We start from the raw sequence: 27,307 nt of genomic DNA on the forward strand, positions 1-27,307 counted from the left end.
TTTACTAATCAGTGGAATGTTATTAAAATTGCACTTCTCTTAAGACATTTCAGGTTGTTCATATTTGTTCTGGTTATCCAGATTTTTGGCGAAGTTATACTTTGTTATAGTGTAAATACATGAAAACATTTACGTTTACGAAGAGAAAAATTTGGAGTTGTGAGTATTTATAGGTTATTATGAGATTTAATTGGTTTGAATGTGGAACCTGAACTAAAATGATTGTTAATATCTTAGTGTAATTTTTGCATTTCACGCATTCATCCCAGGGGCCGGACTAGACCCTTTGGCGGGCCGGATTTGGCCCCCGGGCAGCATGTTTGTCACCTGTGCATTAGAGACAGCAGAGGGACTGATGGACACCGTAGAGCACAGGGGCCAAAACCGGCCCACCGAAGGGTCCAATCCGGCCCATGGGATGAATTTGTGAACTGCAAAAATTACACTGAAGTTATGAACAATCAAGGATGTTAAAATGATTTTAGGTCAATTCAATGTAAAGTGGGTCAGACCTGTAAAATACTACCATAATAACCTATAAATAATGAAAACTGCAAATTTTTCTATTTGTTTTACTTAAAAAAAGAAACAGTTAAATTATACAAAAATGTTTACATTTACAGACTAGCCTTTTACAAAAAAAAGTAAATAACCTGAACAAACATGAACAACCTTAAATGTCTTAATAGAAGTAAGTGGAGTTTTAATAATATTCTGCCTGTTATTAAATGTTTTGGGTATTTGTAGATCCATTTTGATCTGTAAGTTGTAATGCACATGTATAAATGATAAACTATGGTGTAATATTGTAAAAATTGCACTTATTTTTCTTGTGTGTTGTATGTTCAAGTACAGTTGTAGATGTAAACTTTTTCATCACAGAATCTTACTTTTTTCACTCAAAAACACAGAGAAAACTTTGGAGTCAACATTATTCATAAGTTCTTGTGCTATTATTTATATTATTTTACTGGTCCAGCCCACTTTATATCATATTAGTCTGCATGTGACCCCTGAACTAAAATGAGTTTGAAACCCCTGCTGTAGAGGGTCTGTTTAGAGGACACATCTGAAGACAGGGACAGGGTCATCAGTCCACAGTTATGACGCAGGATGACAGTTACTTTCAAAGCCCTCATTTAACCCAACATTTTACAGACTGTTGTCCTTGTTTTCTACATAAACATTTTTGGTAAAAAAAAAAAAAAGTTTATTTATTTCAATAATAAACCCTGGGTCTGTTACTAATTAAAGCCATCCAGTCTGATTTAGTTATTTATTTTATTTTATTTTATTCATTTATTTATTTATTTAGTTTTGTCCAGTCTGATTTAGTCTGTACTGACTTTCACTTTATGAGATCATAGATAAATCACATAATATATACACTCAAAGAAGCATGCATACATTGGACATTAGTCCTTTACACATGGCAGATGTGGGCGGGTCATGACAATTTGGCTCAGATACGACTGAATGGAGCACATCAGGGATTTAGAAGAGGGTATACGACTGAAAAATAAATAGGTATAGGCTGCATACCAGTGTGTACCCTGGACTACAGCAGTGGCCTTTACTGTCTCTACTGTAAATACCAACTAACTAAGGCTCCGCCCACTAAGGTTATTATCGTTAACAAAAACTAACGAAATGACCAAAACTAGAATATAAAAAACATTTTCGTAAACTGAAATAAATAAAAACTATAATTAAAAGAAAAAAACGCTAACTAACTGAAACTGTATTGTGCATTTACAAAACTAAAACGTATAAAAATTATAGATAAAATTCCCTTTGTTTTCATCTTAGTCGGTGTCTGATTGATATGACATCAATTTATTTCGCTCAAGCAATTTTTGCTGGCGGCACCGCACGACACTTCACGGTCTGACACTTCTGGTCACTTGTCGTTTAGAGTCGTCTTCTGGTCTCCACTCTACCTGGAAACATGGAGACTAAAGTTATGAGAAAGCAGCAGAGCCCTGTCTGGGATTTATTTGAATATGACGGTGAGAAAGATAAAAGATATATAAAAAAACTAAAACTAAACTAAAACTAATCAATTAGAAAAAAACAAAAACTAGTAACAACTAGCAAACCTGCTCTAAAAACTAATTAAAACTAACTGAATTAGAGAAAAAAAAGTCAAAATTAAATAAAACTAAACTAGAATGAAAAATCCAAAACTATTATAACCTTGCCCACCACAGGAGGTCTAATGCACAGTTCAGATTTTTGGGTGAAATCTGATGTGTGTATGTGTTGGTTCATATTCCACATTAAATATGACTTGTATCAGTTTTGAGTCTGAACTGAATGTGACCCTGAAGTGACCCACATGCACTAAAGACGTCCTGACGGAATACGTGACCACGCAGACACACACTGTGTTTACAGAAGTAACACTCCTGGGGCAAGGTTATTATCGTTAATGAAAACTAATGGAATGACAAAAACTAGAATTGAAAAAACATTTTCGTTAACTGAAATAAATAACTATAATTAAAAGACAAAACGATAACTAACTGAAACTGTATTGTGTGTTTACAAAACTAACTAAAACGTATAAAAATGATGGATAAAATTCCCTTCGTTTTTGTTTTTGTCAATGTCAGATTGATATGAAATCAGTTTATTTCACTTGAACAATTTTAGCTAGCGGCACAATATGACACTTCACAGTCCGTCACTTCTGGTCACTTGTCATTCAGAGTCGTCTTCTCGTCTCCACTCTACCTGGAAACATGGAAACTAAAGTTGGGAGAAAGCTGCAGAGTCCTGTCTGGGATTTATTTGAATATGACGGTGAGAAAGATAAAAGATATAAAAAAACTAAAACTAAACTAAAACTAATCAATTAGAAAAAAACAAAAACTAATATAAACTTGCAAACTTGCTCTAAAAACTAATTAAAACTAACTGAATTAGAGAAAAAGAAGTCAAAACTAAATAAAACTAAACTATAATGAAAAATCCAAAACTATCATAACCTTGCCGCCCACAGCAGGTCTAACGCACAGTTCAGATTTTTGGGTCAAATCTGATTTTTTTGTGTGTGTGTGTGTGTTGGTTCATATTCCACATTAAATGCGACATGTATCAGTTTTGAGTCTGAACTGAATGTGACCCTGAAGTGACCCACATGCACTAAAGACGTCCTGACGGAATACGTGACCACACAGACACACACTGTGTTTACAGAGGTAACACTCCTGTGGGGTGTCACTGCTTCACCAGAGGGAAAGATCTGTTTCTATTTGATCTTCTGTTTCTCATAGAAACATCCACAGAAACATACATACATTATTTCATAAACATACAATCTCTGCCTCATATGTTTATCATATTGGAATCCTTTTGTTGATGTTATTGATTGGATGAAAGTTCAGATGATTCCTCATAAATACTTTATCAGGTTAAAGAAGGATCCTTCAGGGTTATTTACACAGATTATCCTGCTAAAAAACTACATGCTGAAATCCCAAACAGACAAACTAGTATTTGTGGGTCCATCCACCAAGGCTATTATCGTTAACGAAAACTAACAAAATAACGAAAACTAGAATTGTAAAAACATTTTCATTAACTGAAATAAATAAAAACTATAAGTAAAAGAAAAAATGATAACTAACTGAAACTGTATTGTGTGCTTACAAAACTAAAACAGATAAAAAGTATGGATAAAATTCCCTTCATTTTCATCTTTATCAATGTTGGATTGATATGAAATCGATGTGTTTCACTTGAGCAATTTTAGCTAATGGCACCATATGATAGTTAATGGTCCATCCCTTCTGGTCACTTGTCATTTAGAGTCGTCTTCTCGTCCCCACTCTACCTGGAAACATGGAGACTAAAGTTGGGAGAAAGCAGCAGAGTCCTGGATAGGATTTATTTGAATATGATGGAGAAGAGAAAAGATATTTAAAAAAAAAAAAAAAAAAACAAACAAAAAAAAACAACCTAAAACTAAACTAAAACTAAGCATTTAGAAGAAAATAAAAACTAATAAAAACTAATAAAAACGAGCAAACCTGCTCTAAAAACTAATTAAAACTAACTGTATTAGAGAAAAAAAAGTCAAAATTAAATAAACTAAACTATAATGAAAAATCCACAACTATTATAACCTTGTCATCCACAGATGGAGCTGCTCCTCCTCTGGCATCGTTCATACACCAACAAACTGTGGATGGACTTCAGCAGATTTATGATCCACTGGGTTTACACACACTCTGTGCGTTTCCATGACAACTTTTATTCCTGGTTTAATCTGAATAAACATTAGATCCTATTTCAGATGACCATGTAAACACCTTATTCCAGTTGAAAAAGAATAGTTTGGATTAAATTTAAATCCAAATAAAGTCACTGGTTTAATCCCCTTTTTATTCCGGTCAAAATTATTCCTCGGACATGTAAACCCTTTATTCCGTTTGGACTTTATTCCTTCCATTCTGCGCATGCTCATTGTCTTGTCCTGTCGCGATGACGCACACATTCTGCGCTGGTGGAAGAATATGCACTGCAGTCTAGTCAACCCAAACCGTTCCAGTGGGCTATTCTGATGGGATCTACCAGCCTGGAAAACCCTGAAGGAAGAGTTCACCATTTGTTTTTTTTATTCATTCATTTGTCATGCACTAATGAGTTCGATAAGTGGGTAAATCAGTTTGTACTGCAGTGCACTGATTGCTTTGTTCTCGCAGCCCTTCCGTTAGCTTAGCTTAGCCTAGTTTAGCATAATGGCTTCATTCCTATGGTCAGACGTAGCCAGGCTTTTATAGGTGATTTGTAGTATTTTACGAGTGATTTTGTGAAATTCAGTTCTCCCTAATCATTCCTTTAGTCCGGTGGGGTCAATATGATCACAAATTGAGGCTCAAATCATGGCCATGTGACTTACTGCAGGAAGAAAATCTTGGGAAATGAAAACTAATGCAAAGCTAAAACGCTAAAGCAAAGCTAATTTAGCGCATGCATCCCTCCAACAAAAAGATTTTCCAACTTCCGTCAACACAACAGTCCCAAGATTGTATGAGTGCAGTAAATCGCGGATCTAAAAAAATAATTAGGGAGAATTGGATTTAAGAAAATCACTTACAAAAGACAACAAATCACCTTTAAAAAACTGGCTACATGTGACCATGGAAATGCAGTGACTATGCTAAGCTAAGCTAACAGAAGGGCTGTGAGAACAAGGCAACGTGAGCACTGCAGCGCAAACCCTTTGGCTCACTGATCTACCTCATTAATACCTCATGTAAACCTTTATTCAGGTGTAACATTTCCATGTAAACAGAAGAGAAAATACTCTAGTTCTGAAATAATTTCTTCTGGAAAAATAAATCAGATTTAAAAAACATCACGTAACCGTACCCACTGTGTCATCTGGAGTAAAAATGGAGAAGTTACTTTGTACAGATGCCCCAAAAAGGAAGAAAATCACTGTTTTATTATTAATTTATTTCTCTTACTTCCTAAATTCTTCATTCACAAGTGTAAATTGTGTAACAGAACTACATTTTATTTACTTTCTGAAGGATGTTGAACATTATTTAAAGCTTTTAGAGAAACTTGGGTACAAAAAGTGATACAGGCGACACAGTGGTGCAGTGGATAACACTGGTGCCTCACAGACAGATGGTCCTGGGTTCAATTCCAACCCTTCTGTGTGGAGTTTACATGTTCTCCTGTGTCTCTGGTACTCTGGCTCCTCCCACCATCCAAACACATGCACTGATAGGTTAATGGGTTAATCCTAATTATCCATAGGTGTGAATGTGACAGTGTTTGTTTGTCTCTGTATGTTCAGTCCTGAGATGAACTGGTCACATGTCCAGGGTAGCTGGGATAGTGAGGATAAAGGGAGGTTCAGAAAATGAATGAATGAATGAATGAATGGAAACAAAGAGGCTCTAAAAACCATCAATATTTGTACTCATTCCAAATCTTTTATTCCTTCAGCTATCACACTTTTAAACTCTGACAGAAGCCATTGTAGTCATTTTATATGATTTTTTTTTTTTTTTTTTTTTTTTTTAAATATTGGCAGAACTAACAGGGTCTTTAGTCTGCACTGGTATTTATTGATTAGTTATTGTTGATGTTTAAATGCATTTATTCATAGTTGCTTTCAATAGTTCTGTATTTGTGCACTGATTTATTCATGTTTGTCACATTGCACTTTGGATGTGGGCTGATGTCTGTGGTAAGCTGCAAATGAATATCCTGTATGGGATAAATAAAGTTTTCTGAATCTGAATCTGATTTACACATTATAATTATGTACCCCTTCCCCCTGCCATATTTGTTGTTATTTTTCCTTGTTGTATACGCTGACTGTGTATTATACTTCGAGGAATAAAGATTTGTTCAGACTGAAGTCACATTGTAAAATATCAGATCTGTATCAGATTTAGGACCACATATGAAAGTGGTCTGAGTCAGATTCAGGATCACATATGAAAGTGGTCTGGGTCAGATTAGTGCTGTTCAGACTGTCTGTATCAGATCAGATCCAGGTCACATATGGACACAGTTACTTACAGTGTGAACAGAGCCTCAGTTCACCATCAGATCTGGTGAATTTAGAAACTAAATAAAAATAAACTCTCAGTAAGAAATGGACCATGTTGATAAATTGTGTTGTGCAGCAGTTGTGTTGTGTGGTATTAGACCGACAGCCCTGACCACAATAAAAATGAGGTGCTTGTAGATGAAAGACATGGTCCATCATCTGTCAGATCATCATCCACAGCAGTGAAGACTCCTCAGACTCCTCAGATTCGTCAACATTACAAACACACTATGGTTATGATTTCTGCTTCTATAAGCAGTGGTCATATGTTCTTTGTGGTGGAGTGTATGTGGTTTCATGTCTCAGTAGATGTCCAAAAGTCCCTCATCTCCTAATGCTGAGGACGTAGACTAGACTAGAGTCCATCTGCTTGGACCACCATCTGCAGCCTGTGGGTCTGGAACAGAGTAGTATTTATTAGTATTACTTTATTATTGTTGTTGTTGTTGTTGTTATTTTATTTTAATTTTTAATTTTTTTATCATTGTTGTTGTTGTGGTGGTGGTTATTATTATTATTGTTGTTGTTGTTGTTGTTGTTGTTGTTGTTGTCGTTTTTAGTAGTAGTAGTAGTAGTAGTAGTATTTTATTATTGTTGTTATTTTATTATTATTATTATTATTATTATTATTATTATTATATTGTTTTTATTATTGTTGTTGTTGTTATTATTGTCATTATTCTTATCATTATTATTATTATTACTATTATCATCATTTTATTTTATTTATTTTTTATTATTATTGTTGTTTTCATTGTTGTTATTATTTTATTTATTGTTATTATTATTATTCATTATTCATTATTATTATTATTATTATTATTATTATTATTATTATTATTATTATTGTTGTTGTTGTTGTTGTTGTTGTTGTTGTTGTTGTTGTTGTTGTTGTTGTTGTTGTTTGTAGATGTCTTCCTGTTGGTTATTGTGCTCAGACTGTTTCCACATTCATATTGGGGAGGAGGAGGAGGAGGAGGAGGAGGACATAGTCTGGCCAGTCACCTTGACAACATTGGCCCAATGACAGCGCACACGCAAACTAGGCCAGCCAATCAGAGGCGTCCTCCGGAGCTGCATGTCATTTCTGCCCTGCTGCCAACCAGGCCCCGGTTTGTTTGTCTGTCTGCGCTCCGGCGATGAAATCTGGGCACCGCACAGCTCCGTCCTAAAGCGGGGTGCATGTGTCCTCAGTGTCCGCTGCTGATGAGGACTCCCCCCGCCGGGCTGAGGACGCACGGAGCCGGACGCACAGGGACCGGGACGCACCGGGAGCGGCACCGGCCCATCCCCGGCGGAAGGCGCTGTTGGATGGGGCACGGACTACGCATTTTCTCCCCGGTGACAGAGACAATCTCGGCGCATCTTCACGGATAGGGGCCCCTCCTTCTCCTCCTCCTCCTCCCTCCTTGCTCCATCCCATCCCCTCTCTCCAGACCTCCGACCATGGCCCTGGTGACTCTGCAGCGGTCCCCCACCCCCAGTGCAGCATCTTCATCCAGCACCACCAACAGCAGTGCGGGGGAGGTAAGACCAAAGCCGGCTCCGTCTTTGTGTGGAACCTTTGTAGAACCCCTGTAGACCCCCCTGTGGACCCCTGTAGACCCCCCTGTAGTGTGTCTGGTGCTGGTCCATGCTCTGGTCCAGGCTCAGTCCTCTAAACCTGTGCTTTGCCTGCTTTGTTCCTGGGGTAGACTTGTTTATGTGAGTGGGGCAGCAGTGGATTTGTAAACACAATCCTGCAGGAGGAGGGGGTGGGGGTGTGGGGGTGGGGGCTTCAGCTGTCAGAACAAAGTCCTCCTTTTGCTCCTTTTGCAGAACCTGCCCATCTTTGCTCTGAGCTTGGGTTCACTTCGTACTGGTCTTGTATCTGCAGGGGTGGGGGGGGCACTAGTTTTACAGTCAGGGTGTGTGTGTGTGTGTGTGTGTGTGTGTGTGTGTGTGTGTGTGTGTGAAGTTGCACAAAATCCAAAACACAGATGGAAGTGAGATTAAGGGTCACGTGATACTAAGTAGACGGATGCTGTCAGAGATGGTCTTAAACATGTTTTCACACTATTTTGGATTCAAACACCAAATCAGAGCTGATTTAACCCTTTCATGCGTGGTGCTCACTACAGTGGACAGCTGTTCAAAGGTGTTCTCTTGTACACTGTAAAAAATGACTGTAGAATTAACACCAAAAAGTTGCAAAATTGCAACATAAAAAAAACTATAAGTGACAATACAAAGCAAAGTTGTTTATTTGAAAAGATTTTTTGTGTTAACGATTGAATCAAATATAGCTGTAGTTTTTACAGAAAGAGTATGTGAACGAAACCAGATTTGTATGTAGAAATTATGTATTTCTATTGTTCTTAGAAAATAAAACTGTAAATTGAAAAACAATGTGGTGCCGTTTAAATTGCAAGACTATAATGTAGAAATAATGGCCTATTTGCTTTTTTTTTTTTTTTTTTTTAAGTTATAAAAAAGTAAACATTTAAAAATTTAACATTTTGAATTTGTAAATTAATGGGTTGGTAGAGTTGGTAGAACGGCTCGTCCAGTAACCAAAGGGTTGGTGGTTCGAATCCTGGCTCCGACTGTCCATATGTCAAAGTGTCCATGGAAGACACTGAACCCTAAACTGACCTGATGGCTTTGGACACCATAAAGGTGTAGAAAATGCACTGAATAAGTGCAGTCCATTTACATCCAGTGTTAAATCTACATGTTTAAAATGTTAAATCTACATGTTACTCCATAAATATGTTTACAGTTGGATGTGTTTTTTTACAGTATTGTTCTGGAAACCACAGCTGCCAGGTTTTTTTTCAGTAAAAACACAGGATTTTTTTTACAGTGTATATTCGTGGGTTTGTTGTTTTAGTTTCACATCAGCCAACACAATGGACGCTTATGTATCATCCCATACACTGACATTCATAACATTACTGTAACTTTACTGTTCTAGATAAACCTGATCTGCACTAACATGTTTCAGTGTAAAAAACAAAAAGCTAAGTGTTATTAGACTGTAATTAACAGTTTTGTTTTGTTTTTATTTATGTATTTATTTTTTCATATTATCTCCATACAGGTATGTTAAAATGTGAGAAAACATCAGATTAGCAACATTAAAAATATTTTTATTTCAAAGTTTTCTCACAGTATATCAGCAAATACATGTTTCTTTTCTTCTAAAATTAAATACATGGTGTCCAGCTGAGTGGATATTTTTATAACTACAGGAAAAATAGGTTCATAAAAAATCAGTTGCATTGTTTTGTTTTCATGCCTAAAGAGGAATAAAAACACTCAGGAAAAACATCATGACTAAGGTTCTCATAATTTATGCATGAAAGGGTTAATGGGGTTGAAGACAGAAGTCAGGGGTCCAACATTCGGTCTGTGGACCAAACATGGGCAGCTACAGGGTCCACTCTGGGCCGTGGAAGGAAAGGATTACATTTAAGATATTAACAATCAAGGATGTTGAAATCATTTAAGTTCTGGTTCCACATACAGACCAGTATGATCTAAAGTGGGTCAGAACCGGTAAAATATAACCAGGATATCCTATAATTAATAACAAACTACACATGTTTCTGTTGGTTTTAGTGTAAAAAATTAAAATGCCATGAAAATGTTTACATTTACAAACTGTCTTTTAACAAAAAATATGACCAACCTGAACTGTCTTCATATAAATCAGTGGAACTGGACCAATATTCAGTCTGTTATTAAGAGTTGTGTGTGTTTGTAGATCCACTGGATCTGTACGATAGAATGAACATGTAGGAATAATAAACTGAGGCAGAATATTGGTACAATTACACTGATTTTTCTATGAAATTTCAGATAGTTCATGTTATTTACAGTTTAAGGAAACTTTGTAAGTGTAAACATTTTCATCATGTAATTTTACATTTTTCACTGTTATTATTGGACTGGTTCGGCCCAGTTCAGGTCATATTGGACTGAATGTGGAACTTGAGTTTGACCCCCCTGGACTACAGGGTAAGGCTGAGTGTCCTACCTGTCCTTCCAGTCCCTACCTGTCCTTTCTGTCCTTCCAGTCCCTACCTGTCCTTCCTGTCCTTTCTGTCCCTTCCCGTCCTTCCTGTCCCTACCTGTTCTTTCTGTCCCTCCCTGTCCTTCCTGTCCCTACCTGTCCCTACCTGTCCCACTGTCCTAGACTTCCTCATACATAGTTGACTGTTTGATTCCTAGTTGGATCCATCTTCTGATTCCATATATTGATCTTGTCCAGCTCTCTAAACCTCCAGATGTTGAACTCAGCTCCATTTGACATCACCTTGAATCACCAATATTTCCTCCAAATCCCATCAAAGCTCTGATGCAGTTGGATCCACTTCTATATCATTCATGCATATAATAGTGAAATAGTGCCTTTAATCCAGGAGTCTCAAGGTCATTTTCTTTCAGGGGCCACATTCAGCCCAATTTGATCTCCAGTGGGCTGGACCAGTAAAATAATAACATAATAACCTATAAATAATGACAGCTCCAAATTTTTGTCTTTGTTTTAGTGCAAAAACCCCATTAAATTATGAAAATACTTACTGTTATTAACTATTCAAAGAAAAAGAATGTGAATAACCTGAAAAAGCTGAAATTTCTTAAGAAAAATAAGTGCAGTTTTAACAATATTCTGCCTCAGCTTATCATTTCTACATGTGCATTATGGAACCACACTACAAAGACACTAAATACTTAGTAACAGGCAGAAAATTGTTAAAATTGTGCTTAATTTTCTTTAGACATCTCAGGTTGTTCATATTTGTTCAGATTATTCACATTTTATTGTTACAGGATAGTTTGTAAATGTAAATATTTTCATAATTTAATATTATTTTTTGCACTAAAACAAAGACAAAAATTAGAAGTTGTCATTATTTGTAGACATAATGTAATATTTTTTTCATATCAAATTGAGAAGAAAATATGGAGTCATTATTTTTTGTAGGATTTTATGCTGTTATTTTACTGTAGATCATATTGGTCTGTATGTGGAACCTGAACAAAAATGAGTTCGACAGCCTTGACTGTGGAATTCTTACACTTTGCAAATTCATCCCATGGGCCACATTAGAACCTTTGGCGGGCCGCATTCGGCCCCCGGGCTGCATGTTTGAGACCCTTGCTTTAATCTGTATCCAGCTCCATAGAATGACCAAACATGACCTTTGACCTGAACTCATTTGAATATCATGGTGGAAAATCCAGTAAAATCATTAGGCTGGACTTTTCAAATCTAAAAGAACATTCTTGTCCACCTTGGAGATTCTATTGGTGTAAATCTGTTCAACACACTATATTTATCCATTAAATATATCAGCTGTAGAATCTACGAGGAGGGACAGATGTTCAATTTGAAGGACAACTAAGAAGGTTGAACACTGATCCATTCCATGTAGAAGTGAATGGAACGTTCAACTGATCACCTAAACATGTCTGATTTACTCATGTTTGTTGTTCTTCTGATCTGAAGGATTAGTTCCTTTAATGGAACTCCTTTCCAGCTGAGTCGATCATGTCCCTATGAATCCAACAGAGTTCAGACTTACACTGAACAAAAATATAAATGCCCCACTTTTGTTTTTGCTCCCATTTTTCATGAGCTGAACACAAAGATCTAAAACTTTTTCTATGTACACAAAAGGCCTATTTCTCTCAAATATTGTTCATAAATTTGTCTAAATCTGTGTTAGTGAGCACTTCTCCTTTGTCCTTTGCTGAGATAATCCATCCACCTCACAGGTGTGGCATATCAAGATGCTGATTAGACAGCAGGATTATTGCACAGGTGTGACTTAGGCTGGCCACAATAAAAGGCCACTCTAAAATGTGCACTTTTACTGTACTGGGTGGTCCAGGGGGGTCAGAAAACCAGTCAGTATTTGGTGTGACCACCATTTTCCTCGCACAGTCTTCTTCATGAATTCTCTGAAACACCTTTGGAGATGGCTTATGGTAGAGAAATGAACATTCAATTCACAGGCAAAAGCTCTGGTGGAGATTCCTGAAGTTAGCATGACCAGTGCATATTCCCTCAAAACTTGTGGCATCTGTGGTATTGTGCTGTGTGATAAAAGTGCACATTTTGGAGTGGCCTTTTATTGTGGCCAGCCTAAGGCACACCTGTGCAAAAATCATGCTGTCTAATCAGCATCTTGATATGCCACACCTGTGAGGTGGATGGATTATCTCAGCAAAGAAGAAGTGTTCACTAACACAAATTTAGACAGATTTGTGAACAGTATTTGAGAGAAATAAACCTTGTGTGTACACAGAAAAAGTTTTAGATCTTTGAGTTCAGCTCATGAAAAATGGGAGCAAAAACAAAAGTGGGGCATTTATATTTTTGTTCAGTGTAGTTTTACAGACATGATCAGGATAAAGGATCCATTTGGAGATGATGGATCTGACTGTTTTACTGCAGGAACTGAGTCATGCATCAGTGAACATGGACCAAAAGGATTTTAGAGACACAATTATGCATTTGACTGAGACACACACACCTATTTATAAAAGACATACAAACACAGAGGAGACCAGGACAAGTCCCATAGGAGACCGGGACAGAGGATAATATTAGAATAAATGTTAATAAATCACTTAAGGAAGGTTCAATCCAGAGAAACATCTGTTTGGGAACTGACACTAAAGTAGCTCTAGGTCTTTAAGGGTTAAAGGTGGACGTTTGGGTCTTTATGGGTTAAAGGTGGAGGTTTGGGTCTTTAAGGGTTAAAGGTGGAGGTGTGGGTCTTTAAGGGTTAAAGGTGGACATTTGGGTCTTTAAGGGTTAAAGGTGGAGGTTTGGGTCTTTAAAGGTTAAAGGTGGACGTTTGGGTCTTTAAGGGTTAAAGGTGGAGGTTTGGGTCTTTAAAGGTTAAAGGTGGACGTTTGGGTCTTTAAGGGTTAAAGGTGGACGTTTGGGTCTTTAAAGGTTAAAGGTGGACGTTTGGGTCTTTAAGGGTTAAAGGTGGACGTTTGGGTCTTTATGGGTTAAAGGTGGACGTTTGGGTCTTTATGGGTTAAAGGTGGACGTTTGGGTCTTTAAGGGTTAAAGGTGGACGTTTTGGTCTTTAAGGGTTAAATGTGGATGTTTGGGTCTTTATGGGTTAAAGGTGGACGTTTGGGTCTTTATGGGTTAAAAGTGGACGTTTGGGTCTTTAAGGGTTAAAGGTGGACGTTTGGGTCTTTATGGGTTAAATGTTCCTGTAGATTCTGAAGCTCACACCATCTGACCGTACATGTCACTAAGAATGATCTGAAATGTCATGCTGATGCTGTAGTTTCTAATTTTCTAAATGTGGTTGATGTAGTTAAAGGTCAGCTGCTGAAATGTCCTGGAAAACCCAGATGTCCACTTCCTGTCTTCTTTTCCTCATCTGTCCAAAGCTCCAGTGAGGAGGGAAAGGCAGGAATAATGTTTAACATTTTTAAGGACATCCTAATGTTTCAGCTGTCATCTTTATAGGATGTTTATGTGACTAGATGATAGTAGGACCATAAAAGTACCAGCAGGTGGCGCCCTCTCACCTCCACAGTCCTCTAATGCATAGTAACACTGTTCCCTCTGCTTTGTCTTACAGGATTTTGGGAGCGATGATGACAGGAAAAATAATCAGAGGTAAGATTTACTTTTTAAAAATAGTTCATGTATCAGTTCAGTATTTATTTATATACATGTTAATAAAGTGATTGATTACAAAGACCCACAACTGATGAGACAGAAAACTGTAAAGTATAAAAAAAACAGCCACTTCTGTTCTATTTATTATGACACAGTTCAGGTTCTAGTTCAGATCAAACACCTTTGGATTTGTACTTGTCTGTAGATGCAACAGAAACACTTAAGAGCAGCCTCCCCCCCAGATAAAACTATGACATGACCATGGACCCATGGGCTGAAGGTTCTGCTCAGTCAGCTATTAGAGCTGATACGTGTTTCTGACACCGAGAAGGCTGAAATAATGGCCTTAACATGATTATTAAATAAAACACACATTTGTTTCAGGTCTCCTTCTCAGTGTAATATCTCAGGTCCTCCAGTTTAAAGCCATAATGGTATACAAACTGTAGATTAGAAAACAGCAGTGACATAAACTGTTACTGATGTTCTTTAAACAGACTGAATGAACATGTGTCATATTTAGTCTTCAGTTTATCTGTGAATATACGTCCATTCCACACATTCACTATCAAACACATTCAAGGAAAACCTCAGACACTAAAGCATTTGCCACTTTGGAATGTTGGGGGGGTGTGGGTCGAACAGTTTCTATCCTACATATTCAGTGGGGGGGGGTCTATACGGGGCAGTGTGGTCCATGCCACGCCTACCTCACAACTGGAACAGTAAAACTGAACACCTGTTACTAACTCCTGTTCGTCTGTTGTGAAGCTCATTTACTTTTTCCTTCCTGAAACTATGCAAACTTTCATTTGAGGGGGCAGGACATTTGTTTATGGGGGCATTACCGCCCCCCCCCCCCAAAAAAAAAAACTGCCCTGAGGCCTATTATATATTATACATATGTATAATAAGTCTAATGCAGCGGTGATGAGTTTTTGGATCAAATGTGTGCTGATGTTAGCATGTGTGGGTGTGTCCTGATATAATCCAGTTTATATACATGTACATATGGTGATGTCAGCATATGTGGGCGTGTCCTGATAAAATCCTGTCTATATACATGTACATATGGTGATGTCATCATATGTGGGCGTGTCCTGATAAAATCCTGTCTATATACATGTACATATGGTGATGTCATCATTGGAACCAGAACAGTGTAAACATTGACATGACCTTAAAACAGATTTTGTGTTGTTTCAGTTATGTATGTTATAAAAGCCAAGTGGACTGTGTGTGTGTGTGTGTGTGTGTGTGTGTGTGTGTGTGTCCGTACACAGCTGACTGCTGCAGTGTGTCATATTTATGTATTTTTGGTCAGTGAACAGACTAGTGAAAACAGCAGGTTGATCGGACCAATATTTTGGAAGATCTTAGTCATTTGGAATACAATATACTTACGATCATGTTACTATACCCAGAATGCTTTGGCGGTGACTATCTATCTATCTATCTATCTATCTATCTATCTATCTATCTATCTATCTATCTATCTATCTATCTATCTATCTATCTGTGGTTTGACATGAAGTAGACGTTAGCTTCATTAGCATAACCAACATCCAAACAACGATTCCGCCCTGCGATGAACTGGCGACTCATCCAGGGTAAACCCCGCCTTCGCCCATAAGTAGCTGGGATAGGCTCCAGCGACCTCCGTGATCCTAGTGAGAATAAAGCAGGTTCAGAAAATGACTGAATATAAGTGAATGGGAAAAAAATATAAAAAGTTATTTAAAAAAATGTGACCTTTGACCTACTTTTACCAAATTGTAACCACATCTATTCTGGGTCAGTGGTAATCTATAAACCCAATTAGTTCGGAATTCAACCAACAGATTTACTGATAAAGCTTCTGTCAGCCTGTCCCAGGGCAGCTGTGGCTACAAATGTAGTTTACCACCGCCAGAGTGTGAATGTGAGAGCCAATGAATAATGGGTCAGTGATGTAAAGCGCTTTGGGTGTCTAGAAAAGCATTATATAAATCCAATCCATTATTATTATTATTATTATTATTATTATTATTATTATTATTATTATTATTATTATTATTATTATTATTATTATTAAGCGTAAACAAACTAAGAAACAATCCAATCCAAAAACAACACCCCTTTCATTCCCTCTTGGGGGGGATGTAATTATATAGTCTAGACCAGTGGTTCTCAAATGGGGGTATACGTACCCCTGGGGGTACGTGAAGGCACTCCAGGGGGTACGTGAGATTTTAAAATATATTTAAAAAGTAGCATCCATGCAAAAATCCTTTAAAAATAATTATTAAATTAATTAACTAAATATTTCAGGAAAATATATAAGTTCATAAAATGAATTTTATATTCAGTAGGCCATTCAGTTTCATCATCCTAAAAACCCAGAGTCTCTCCCATACCAGAATGGTTCGACCCAACCTATCATATGCCACCTAGCATCACCTGTCAATCACTTGAAAACTCAAACAATGGAGTCGTGGTTGAAACGTAATTCTTTCTGAGAACAGATCTTTACTACGATCCCAAAGGAGGACACTTTATGTTGATAATTATTTTTATGTGCACATATCTTTATTTATAATTAAGTTAATTATTTCTTTCTTTTTTTAGTTATATCTTTTTATTTCCAAATAGTTCAAGAGAGACCACTACAAATGGAGTTCCAAAGTTGAATAAATCAGACACTGATGGCACAGCACTCTGTTTTAAGTCATTTTTTTCAACCAAAAATGCTTTGTGCTGGTTAGGGGGTACTTAGCTGAAAAAGTATTTCACAGGGGGTACATCACTGAAAAAAGGCTGAGAACCACTGTTCTAGACAATCTCTTTTATGTAAAAGTCTTTTACAGGGCCTGTGTGAAATCGACTGACGCATTAATTAGTCTGTATCATTATTCTACAGTCGTCAACTAGAAAATTCTGGTGTTAAAGTCATTGTTTGGACTCAGTTCCATCAGAGCTGGTCCATAGTGTCTCTTCCTTCTGGGTCACAAAGCTGCTGTTGAGTCGCTCCGACGTCACAGGAGTCATGATTAGAGTCAGCAAACCTCTGGCTGTGAGCAGCTCTTTGTTCCCTCCCACTGTGGGCGGGTCCACAGTACAAACAGTCGTGTCATGGTTTGTCTGGAGCCTCGGACTGACGAACGCCTTTCCCTCTGGATCATCATTATACAGCAGGGGTGTCAAACAGGTGGCCCGTGGACCAGAACTGGCCCACCAAAGGGTCCACTCTGGCCCAAAGGATGAGTTTACACTGAACATATGAACAGTTAAGGATGTGGAACTGGTTTAAGTTCAGGTTCCACAGACAGACCAATGGGATCTAAAGTAGAAGAACAGAATAAGAACAGAATAACCTGGAAATAATGACAAAGAATTTTCTTGGTTTAATATGAAACAAATAATAGGACATGATGCCTGTAAATCATGACAACTCCACATGTTTCTCTTTGTTTTAGTGCAAAAAAATAACATTAAATTATGAAAATATTTACATGAACAAACTATCCTTTAACAATATATGTGAATAACCTGAACAAATATGTACAAGTGGAAATTTATAAAGAAAACAAGAAAAGCACTCGAAGAGAGAGAGATTCCCCCCCCCCCCCCTCATTCACCACCAAAATTTAATCATTTCTTACTTGTGCCAGTATCAACATTTCCTGAAAATTTCATGAAAATCCGTCCATAACTTTTTGAGTTATCTTGCTAACAAACAAACAAACACGTGCACACGCAAAGCAAAGCAATCACAATACCTCCTGGCAGAGATAATTAAGTTGGATTTGAACCATATTCTGTCTGTTATTAGATGTTTTGTGTCTTTGTAGATCTGATCTGTAATGAACATGTAGAAATGATAAGTTGAAGCAGAATATTGTTAAAATTGCACTTATTTTTCTTAAGAAATTTAAGATTTTTCAGGTTATTCACATCTATTTTGTTTGGATAGCTTATAAATATTTAAAAAATCATAATTCAATGTTATTTTTTTGCACTAAAACAAAGTGAAACCCTTATTCTATAGGTTCTTCTGTTATTGTTGTAGTGGTCCGGTCCAGTTGAGGTGGTTTTGACTCAGTCCTGGTGTGCAGTGTTAACTGAAGCTCCATTCTCAGAGTTAAACAGGCCTTTCCAGTCCTGGACTCTGACACTGATGCACTGTGGGCTTTTCTCCACCTACCAACACTTTGATGAATGATGCTATTGTGACTGAGTCAGCGCTCTGACCAAGAGACGTACAGACACCGAGGGATGACTGGAGGAGGACAATGAAGACCACGGACCGAGACGTCCAAATGGACAGAGACACGTTAGTCTGAAGGAGGTGTGAAGGACAGGGACAATGTCCTTGGACGATGATCTGAACATGACAGAGTGAATTTTACAGAAGTCTGTTTAAGTTCTTCTAAGGACCGTTTCGAAGCCTCAGGATGCACCTGGTGGTCAAACCTTCACATAAACAGATGTTGACTGTGTTCCCTCACATCGTGGAGAAAGCTGCTCTGACTCCCAGGGACATCTACTGCATGTAAGTTCACAGCAGGAGCAGACACTCTAGTCTGTAGAACCTGGAGGTCTATGGGACCAGTAAACGCAGGAGCCTCCAGGATGGAACGATGACTGCTGGAACGATGACCGCTGGAACAATGACCGCTGGAATCTGTGGTTTCAGTTTGGGTTTTTAGGGTTTATTTTCCTCTCATTCACACTTCAGTACGGTCTGGTTTTGTCTCGGTGCATCTGTTTTATTGGTTTTCCTTCAGTATTTGTTGTCATGGTTTTTTCTTATACGTAGTTTTGGCCTCGTTTAGTCTTTTATTTTATTTTATTTATTTATTTATTTTTTTGTCTTGTTATATAATAATTTGACATTTATTATGATAGATCTTATATTTTAAAAGGGAAGGGGACTCTGTGTGAGTGAGTGAGTGAGTGAGTGAGTGAACCAGGGTTCTCCACAGGTTAACGCACTAGTGGAATATAACATGATATGAACATTTTTTTTTAGTTTTGGAAAGATTTTTATCACCCAGCTTAGAGATTTCTTTTACCAAGAAACTAGATGTTTTCAGGAGATGGTTTTGGGATGCATTACCTTAACCCTTAAAGACCTAAGCGTCCACCTTTAACCCTTAAAGACCCAAAAGTCTACCTTTAACCCTTAAAGACCCAAATGTCCGCCTTTAACCCTTAAAGACCCAAAAGTCTACCTTTAACCCTTAAAGACCCAAATGTCCGCCTTTAACCCTTAAAGACCCAAACCTCCACCTTTAACCCTTAAAGACCCAAATGTCCACCTTTAACTTAAACCATCTACTGATCTAAACTGTTTAATTCCTGTTGATCCACTAATCCTTTCAATCCATGTAATCCATCCAATAATTAGTGTAAAATACAGTTCTTCATCTTTTCACGGTCATCAGATATGACCATATTTGGACGTTCAGAGGCTGCGTAGTTACTGTGGAAACACCGTCATCTTCTCCAACATTGATTCCCCAGTAAAACCCATGGAGTTGGATCAATGACAGTGGATGGACACACTGGGTTTATGTTCAGTTGATGACAGATTGGACTGAAAAAGACACTGTTTATTCAGGCTGATCTGTTTCTTATAGAATAATCATCAACTTTAATCTGAGCTTTAACGAACATCTACATGATCAGTGAATTAAATATAGAAAATACATGATATTCACTGAAAAACCACAAAATAAGGAAAATAATATAACAATAAATGTTGATAAATCACTTAATTAGGTTAGATGTAGAGGACATTTTCATTAGTGAACTGCCATAACAGTAGCTCTGGGTCTTTAAGGGTTAATTTTATCTGTGAACATCCTGACACTTGACTTCTGTCAGATCTTTAACACTAACTGTCTGCCTTCCACATCTGACCGTACAGAAAAGACAATAGTCTGAGACAGTGGGTCATGTGCCGGTCCCACTCAGTCATACCAGGCTCTGTGTGGTGCTTTGAAGACCAGGAGGCCGTGGTCACACAAAGCCTGGGTCTGTTCTCTGGACCCGGACACTAACGCTCTCCTTCTGCTCATCACCGCTTCATATGGAGTCATGACCCCCAGGCCTGGAGGGAGGGGCTAATGAGGAGGTTCAGGAGGATTCCCCATGGGTCAGCTCATGTCAGTCTAGAGTTAGACGGATGGAAAAAAAATGTAGACCCTTATCTGTCACTGGTCTAATTTTCTGGCTCTGAGTCTGATTCTGAGTCTGACTGTGATTCTGATTTTGAGTCTGATTCTGAGTCTGACTGTGATTCTGATTTTGATTCTGATTCTGATTATGAGTATGATTGTGATTGTGATTCTGATTCTGAGTCCGAGTCTGATTTTGAGTCTGATTCTGAGTCTGACTGTGATTCTGAGTCTGATTCTGAGTCTGACTGTGATTCTGATTCTGATTCTGAGTCTGATTCTGAGTATGATTGTGATTGTGATTCTGAGTCTGATTCTGAGTCTGATTTTGGGTCTGATTCTGAGTCTGACTGTGATTCTGATTCTGAGTCTGATTGTGATTCTGAGTCTGATTTTGAGTCTGAGTCTGATTCTGAGTCTAATTCTGATTCTGAGTTTGATTGTGATTGTGATTTTGAGTCTTAGTCTGATTCTGATTTTGAATCTGAGTCTGAGTTTGATTCTGATTTTGAGTCTGATTCTGATTTTGATTCTGATTTTAGGTCTGAGTCTGATTCTGATTCTGAGTCTAATTCTGATTCTGAGTGTGATTGTGATTTTGATTCTGAGTCTGATTCTGATTTTGAATCTGAGTCTGAGTTTGATTCTGATTTTGTGTCTGATTCTGAGTCTGATTGTGATTCTGATTCTGAGTCTGATTCTGATTTTGAGTCTGAGTCTAATTCTGATTCTGAGTCTGATTGTTATTCTGATTTTGATTCTTAGTCTGATTCTAATTTTGAGTCTGATTCTGGTTCTGGTTCTGATTCTGAATTGGACCATGCCAGCTCAGGCTGTTCTTGTTCAGATGTTTGTCTCGTCCTGTTTCAGTCTAAACTCTTATTTATTTTCCTCTCGTTCCTGTTTCAGTCTCAGTGAGAGCTTCTTCATGGTTAAAGGGGCTGCCCTGTTCCTCCAGCAGGGCAGCAGCGCGCAGGGACCAAAGACCCCCACCCACCACAAACATGCAGGTACATACACACACACACACACACACACACACACACACACACACACACACACACACACAAGAAGCTTTGTTTCTTGTTCTTTTGCCTGGGACCTGCAAACAAATGAGCTCTACACAAAAGGAAACGAGTATTTGCTGTGGTGGCTGTTTTCCTGTGTGGGTTTGTTTGTGTGTGTTTGTGTGTGTTTGTGTGAAATGACCTGAAGTGACCCACTGTGAAACACCACATGTTCACACACCATTAACTAATGGAAAACATGGTGAAATAAAACAGGTATAGAAAAAACACAAAGATAAAGGCTAAAAAACTGAAGTGTCTCTGAATTAATCTATTCTTTTTTTTTTTTTTTCTTGTTGTTGTTCTTGTTTATTTTCAGGGGATTTACCTCAGCACCTGCAGGTCATGTTCAAGATCCTCCGCTCTGAAGATCGCATTAAGTTGGTCAGTATAAAGCTCAGACCTGCACACACATGTTTAAGAGGGACAACACCGACACGCCTGTAAACGTTCCCCTTGTGTTTCTCAGGCTGTTCGTTTAGAAAGCGGCTGGTCTGAGCGCGTGCGTTACATGGTCGTCATCTACACCAACGGTCACCAAGACACAGAGGAAAACATCGTCCTGGGAATGGACTTCACAGACAAGGACAGGTACTGGACATGTGTGCAGGTGTGCAGGTCAGTTCAGTACCAGTCTGATTAGAACTCATGTGTACTGTGTGTTGGTGTGGTTTTCAGCAGGAGTTGTTCTATTGGGATGGTTCTGCCGTTATGGAGCGACACCAACATACACTTAGATGGAGACGGGTAGGCTTCCTTTAATTAAACAGTACTGTAGTGTGTGTGTGTGTGTGTGTGTGTGTGTCTGTACAGTTTGTCATATCTATATATTTTTGTTCAGTGAACAGACTAGTGAAAACAGTAACAGTAGGTCAGAAAATATTTTAGGAGATATCAGTCATTTTTAATCCAATAGTCTTACAATCCCATTGCTATGTCCATGACAGTTGACAGGAAATGCAGTACCACACTGCATGATGGGAAATGAAGTTAAAAACAGGAACAATGCCTTTACTAACTTCAGTCCCTACATATCAGTTTTAATATATTAATTGTTGTTTAAACTTTACAGAATGATTTACCAAACAATGTTTATGTCAGTACTTATAAAATATAGACTCACATCCTTATCAATAATAATAATAATAATAATAATAATAATAATAATAATAATAATAATAATAATAATGTTAATAATAATAATAATAATGTTAATTTAAAAAAAATAATAATAATGTTAATAATAATAATAATAATAATAATAATAATGATGATGATGATGATGATGATGATGATGATAATAATAATAAAAATTATAATAATAATGATGATAATAACAATTATAATAGCAATGATACTACTACTACTACTACTACTACTACTACTACTACTGATAATAATCATAATAATCATAATAATAATGTTAATAATAATAATGATGATGATAATAATAATAATAAAAATTATAATAATAATGATGATAATAACAATTATAATAGCAATGATACTACTACTACTACTACTACTGATAATAATCATAATAATCATAATAATAATGTTAATAATAATAATGATGATGATAATAATAATTAAAATAGCGATGATACTACTACTACTACTACTATTACTACTACTACTACTACTAGTCTAGTAGTAGTAATAATAATAATAACAATAAATTAATAATAATAATAATAAAAATAATTATAATAACGATGATACTACTACTACTACTATTACTACTACTAATAATAATAATAATAATAATAATAATAACAATAAATTAATAATAATAATAATAATAATAATAAATTGTATTTGTAAATGCCTTTCAGGACACCCATGGACACTGTACAGTAAGGTAAAACAGACAGTGTATAAAATTAAGAAGTAAACCATGCATCAGCTCTGTCCAGGATAAAAATGACCACATCTACGTACTAGTGGAATATAACAGTGCAGACACTGTGCTGTAGTTCTGTTATATTTTCCATTAGTTATCTGTCCATTATCTGTATAGTGTGATCAGCTCCATTATCATCCATCCACCTGCTTTAAAGGTATTTTTAGTAACACTTCTGTTATGAATGTACACCACTGCTCCATCAGTTCAGTTTAGGTGGTCAGTGCATCTGTAAGTGCACTAGCCCCTGTCCTTCCATTTCAAAGTATAAACTGTTGTAGATGGAGGGGTAAGGATAATGGATTAAAACTGAAGCTAATATGGAAGTATCTGTATATGACTGAGTCATCAGATGCTGCTCCAAAAAGCCCTGCCTCCCATGGACCCGCATCCAACTGTTCAATAAAAATAGATAAATAAATCTTTTTTTTTTCTCTCATCTGTTTTATTTTGAACCTACAGTAGATGGTGTGGGGGTCCATCTGTCTATTCCTCCACCATGAATGATGACCTCAGGGTAAACAGGAGACTTTAAAGTCTATTGTGTCAGGCTTTGATTGGCTGGTGTCCATGACATCACACTCACCTGGACACTCCCACCTGATTTTGTTTATTTAACTGCTAAAATTTACTTAGGGGGTCAAATGAGTGGCCATTTTTGTCAAAAAAAAAAAAAGTTGTCATAAATGCATAGAACTGTGTTGAAATAATGCTAATCCATTTGTGCACAGACTACTGATATTATTTGACAGTGGAAGCTATATTTTCAGAAATATTGGATTTTGAATAGCACATGTATGTGAAAAACTTTTGCTGGTGGACGGACGTGACATTACCCATGATGCTCTGGTCAGTACCAGTACTTTATTAGGAATAAACTTATAGACTTACTATTGCTAATTCTCCTCTTATTCATAAATGTTAGTATTGTGGATCTAAAACAATAACAGCTGACACAAAAACACAAAATGTGTCAGTGGACGGATGTGACATGGTTGTTACAGATCCCATCATACTGATGCTCGGCAGCCATGTCACCGTTTACACTAATGATCCCTGTGCAAAAATTAGTATCATAATTACTTAATGTATAGTTTATCATCATACTAAAGAGTAAATAACAATATAGAATTGTTATTTCTTTATAAAAATGCTTATTATTAGAAAACTGTTGATTTAAAAAGTGGCATGTGACATTCTTCATGTATGTATTGGCGTAACATAAGCAGGATGGATCAGCACCATACTCCATATTGAACCTGTAAAAATTAAACATGTGATATGTAGGATAGAATCTGGTAAGAAAAATTGGGGAATCTAAAAGAAGAGAATATTTGTTTTTCAGGTAAATTCAGTTAAAATACAACTTGACCATTTGTGACATGAAAATATAGCATTAATTGTGATGAAATTGGACATTTTTGACCTGAAAACATAGTTCATATGAGCATCAACATGTTGAACAGAACTGAAATCCTGTAAATTTGCAGAACTTGCATTTACCAACACAAAGTTCCTTTGGGGATTCACTTAGATTGATTTCTTATGCACAAAGACAGAAATAAGACCTCTAAGCAAATTTTAGCCATTAATAAAATGTTGTTTTCTCTGACGTACCACTGCACTGTGGTTCTGGTCTTTAGGCTCTGTTCAGATGGACTTTACTGGTCCATCATGTAAACCTGTGCAGCTCTGTAAGAACCCAGTCCAGGGTCCAACTCTCCTGTGCCCCCCCCCCCCCCCCCCCCCCCCCCCCCCCCCCCCCCCCCCCCCCCCCCATCCATAAGGTGGTTTTCAAAAATTAATGAATGAGTGAGTGAGTGAGCGAGTGAGCGAGTGAGTGAGTGAGTAAGACAGCACATGACATTAAACCACCACTGACCCTCACACATTAAACTACTGACCACCACTGACTCCCAAAGGTCCACCCCCTCAGACCCCAAAGGTCCACCCCCTGTGTCCTAAAGCCAACATGGTGACAGCCAAACTACAGGCTTCAAATCAGCTGTTCAGACACTAATGAGTGATGTCATCATTCCTCCGCCTACCAACAACCTGCTCTAAATCCTTCCATGGTCCTAGTGGTGAAATACACCATTTAAATCATGTAATGGTACATTAATACATGTACTTATAAATGTATGAGCTACTCTTAAAGATGAGTACAAGCATATACAGCAGGGGTGCCCAATCCTGGTCCTCGAGATCTACTATCCTGGATGTTTTAGATGTACCCCTCTTCCAACACACCTGATTCAAATGATAAGCCTATCATCAAGCTCTGCAGAAGCCTGAAAATGACTGTCAGGTGTGTTGGAAGAGGGAAACAGCTAAAACATGCAGGGTAGTTGCTCTCGAGGACCAGGGTTGGGCACTCCTGGATTCATCCACATGTTTACATTTGAGGGGAGGGTTCCCATTGGTCAGACTCTGTTGGACCGCCCCCCAGTGGCAGATCAGGAGAAGTGCTCTTTTTTTTTGTCTGTTCTTGCTGACCTGTCCACATTGTGTGTGTGTGTGTGTGTGTGTGTGTGTGTGTGTGTGTGTGTGTGTGTGTGTGTGTGTGTGTGTGTGTGTGTGTGTGTGTTGGAAGAATGTTCCACTGGTCGGTCCTGAATAGAACCATAGACAGGCTCAGTCTGCCTGTGTTTACATCCCTGAGTCCTGTTCATCTACAGCTGCACTCAGACTAACCTTCCTCCTCTTCCTCCTCCTCTTCCTCCTCCTCTTCTTCTTCCTCAGAGGCTTCAGTGTGAACACAGCTGGGAGGTCACATGTCTTCAAGCCTGTATCTGTGCAGGCCATGTGGTAGGTACAACCGCGATGTTTCACCTGAGATCACTGTAGTGTGTGTGTTTTTGTTTTTTGTTTTGTTTTGGTTTGGGTTTTTTTTTACAAATTTTCAGTCACATTTAAGACATAAAAACATCAAACCATCTACTTATCTAAACTGTTTAATACCTGTTGATCCACTAATCCTATCAATCCATGTCAATAATTGGTGTAAAATACAGTTCTTCATCTTTTCATGGTCATCAGATATGACCATATTTGGACATTCAGAGGCTCCATAGTTACCGTGGAAACACCGTCATCTTCTCCAACATTGATTCACCAGGAAAACCCATGGAGTTGGATTAATGACAGTGGATGGACACACTGGGTTTATGTTCAGTTAATGACAGATTGGACTGAAAAAGACACTGTTTATTCAGTTTGATCTGTTTCTGATAGAATAACCATCAACTTTAATCTGAGCTTTAACGAATGTCTACATGATCAGTGCATTAAATATAGAAAAATACAGGATTTACACTGAAAGAAATGCAAAATACAGAGGATAATATTAGAATACATGGTGATGAATCACTTAAGAAAAGTTACAAATGGATAAAAACTCCTTCAGACTAAACTGTGTTCTGCCTGCATCAGTTACAGTTCAATAACCTGTCATTATATTTATGTATTTATTATTATTTATATTTATTCTATTCTGACCCACTGCAGTTCTGACCCATGAAGGATCAGAACTATCTACGGGGTTAAACCCAGGACGGTCCTGGGTTTAGACCAGACTGGTTATTAAACTGATGTGTCCTCTCATGTCTTTAACTTCTGACAGATTGGACAAAAACAAGACTGATCTGAGTCATCAGGGTGGTGTCAGAAAGGTTCAGGGACAATCAGAGATCATTTACACATGGATTAGGATTTTGTATTTATTTATTTAGTTAGTTAGTTAGTTAGTTAGTTAGTTAGTTAGTTAGTTAGTTAGTGAGAGGACAGTGTGGATTATCATTAGTTACAAAGAACAAGATCCACCAGATTTAACAGAGGAGCTCATTCCATCTGTTGTCCTGGACAACCGGCCAATATACTAAAACATCCCATGGGTTATGAAGAATTAATATACAGGAAGAAAACTGTTCAACAATGACAGATACAGGGAAG

General features: G+C 37.5%; 1 protein-coding gene across 2 annotated transcripts in view; it reads left to right on the forward strand.

Annotated features, from left to right (window-relative positions):
- The first annotated feature begins 7,688 nt into the window (after positions 1–7,688).
- The window catches only part of ssh1b (slingshot protein phosphatase 1b), a 31,859-nt gene continuing 12,240 nt past the window's right edge, over positions 7,689–27,307 (forward strand). The window contains exons 1-7 of one of the 2 annotated variants that reach the window (XM_030149833.1): positions 7,689–8,107; positions 14,185–14,222; positions 21,296–21,396; positions 21,773–21,837; positions 21,923–22,044; positions 22,135–22,200; positions 26,099–26,164. In XM_030149833.1, coding sequence (XP_030005693.1) covers positions 8,027–8,107; positions 14,185–14,222; positions 21,296–21,396; positions 21,773–21,837; positions 21,923–22,044; positions 22,135–22,200; positions 26,099–26,164 — 539 coding nt within the window. In that variant the 5' untranslated portion in view covers positions 7,689–8,026. Of the gene's footprint in view, positions 8,108–14,184; positions 14,223–21,295; positions 21,397–21,772; positions 21,838–21,922; positions 22,045–22,131; positions 22,201–26,098; positions 26,165–27,307 lie in introns of both variants that reach the window. The other variant, XM_030149832.1, reaches the window with a different exon arrangement.

Source organism: Sphaeramia orbicularis, chromosome 12 (genome assembly GCF_902148855.1).
Source record: "Sphaeramia orbicularis chromosome 12, fSphaOr1.1, whole genome shotgun sequence".
Taxonomy (NCBI): domain Eukaryota; kingdom Metazoa; phylum Chordata; class Actinopteri; order Kurtiformes; family Apogonidae; genus Sphaeramia; species Sphaeramia orbicularis.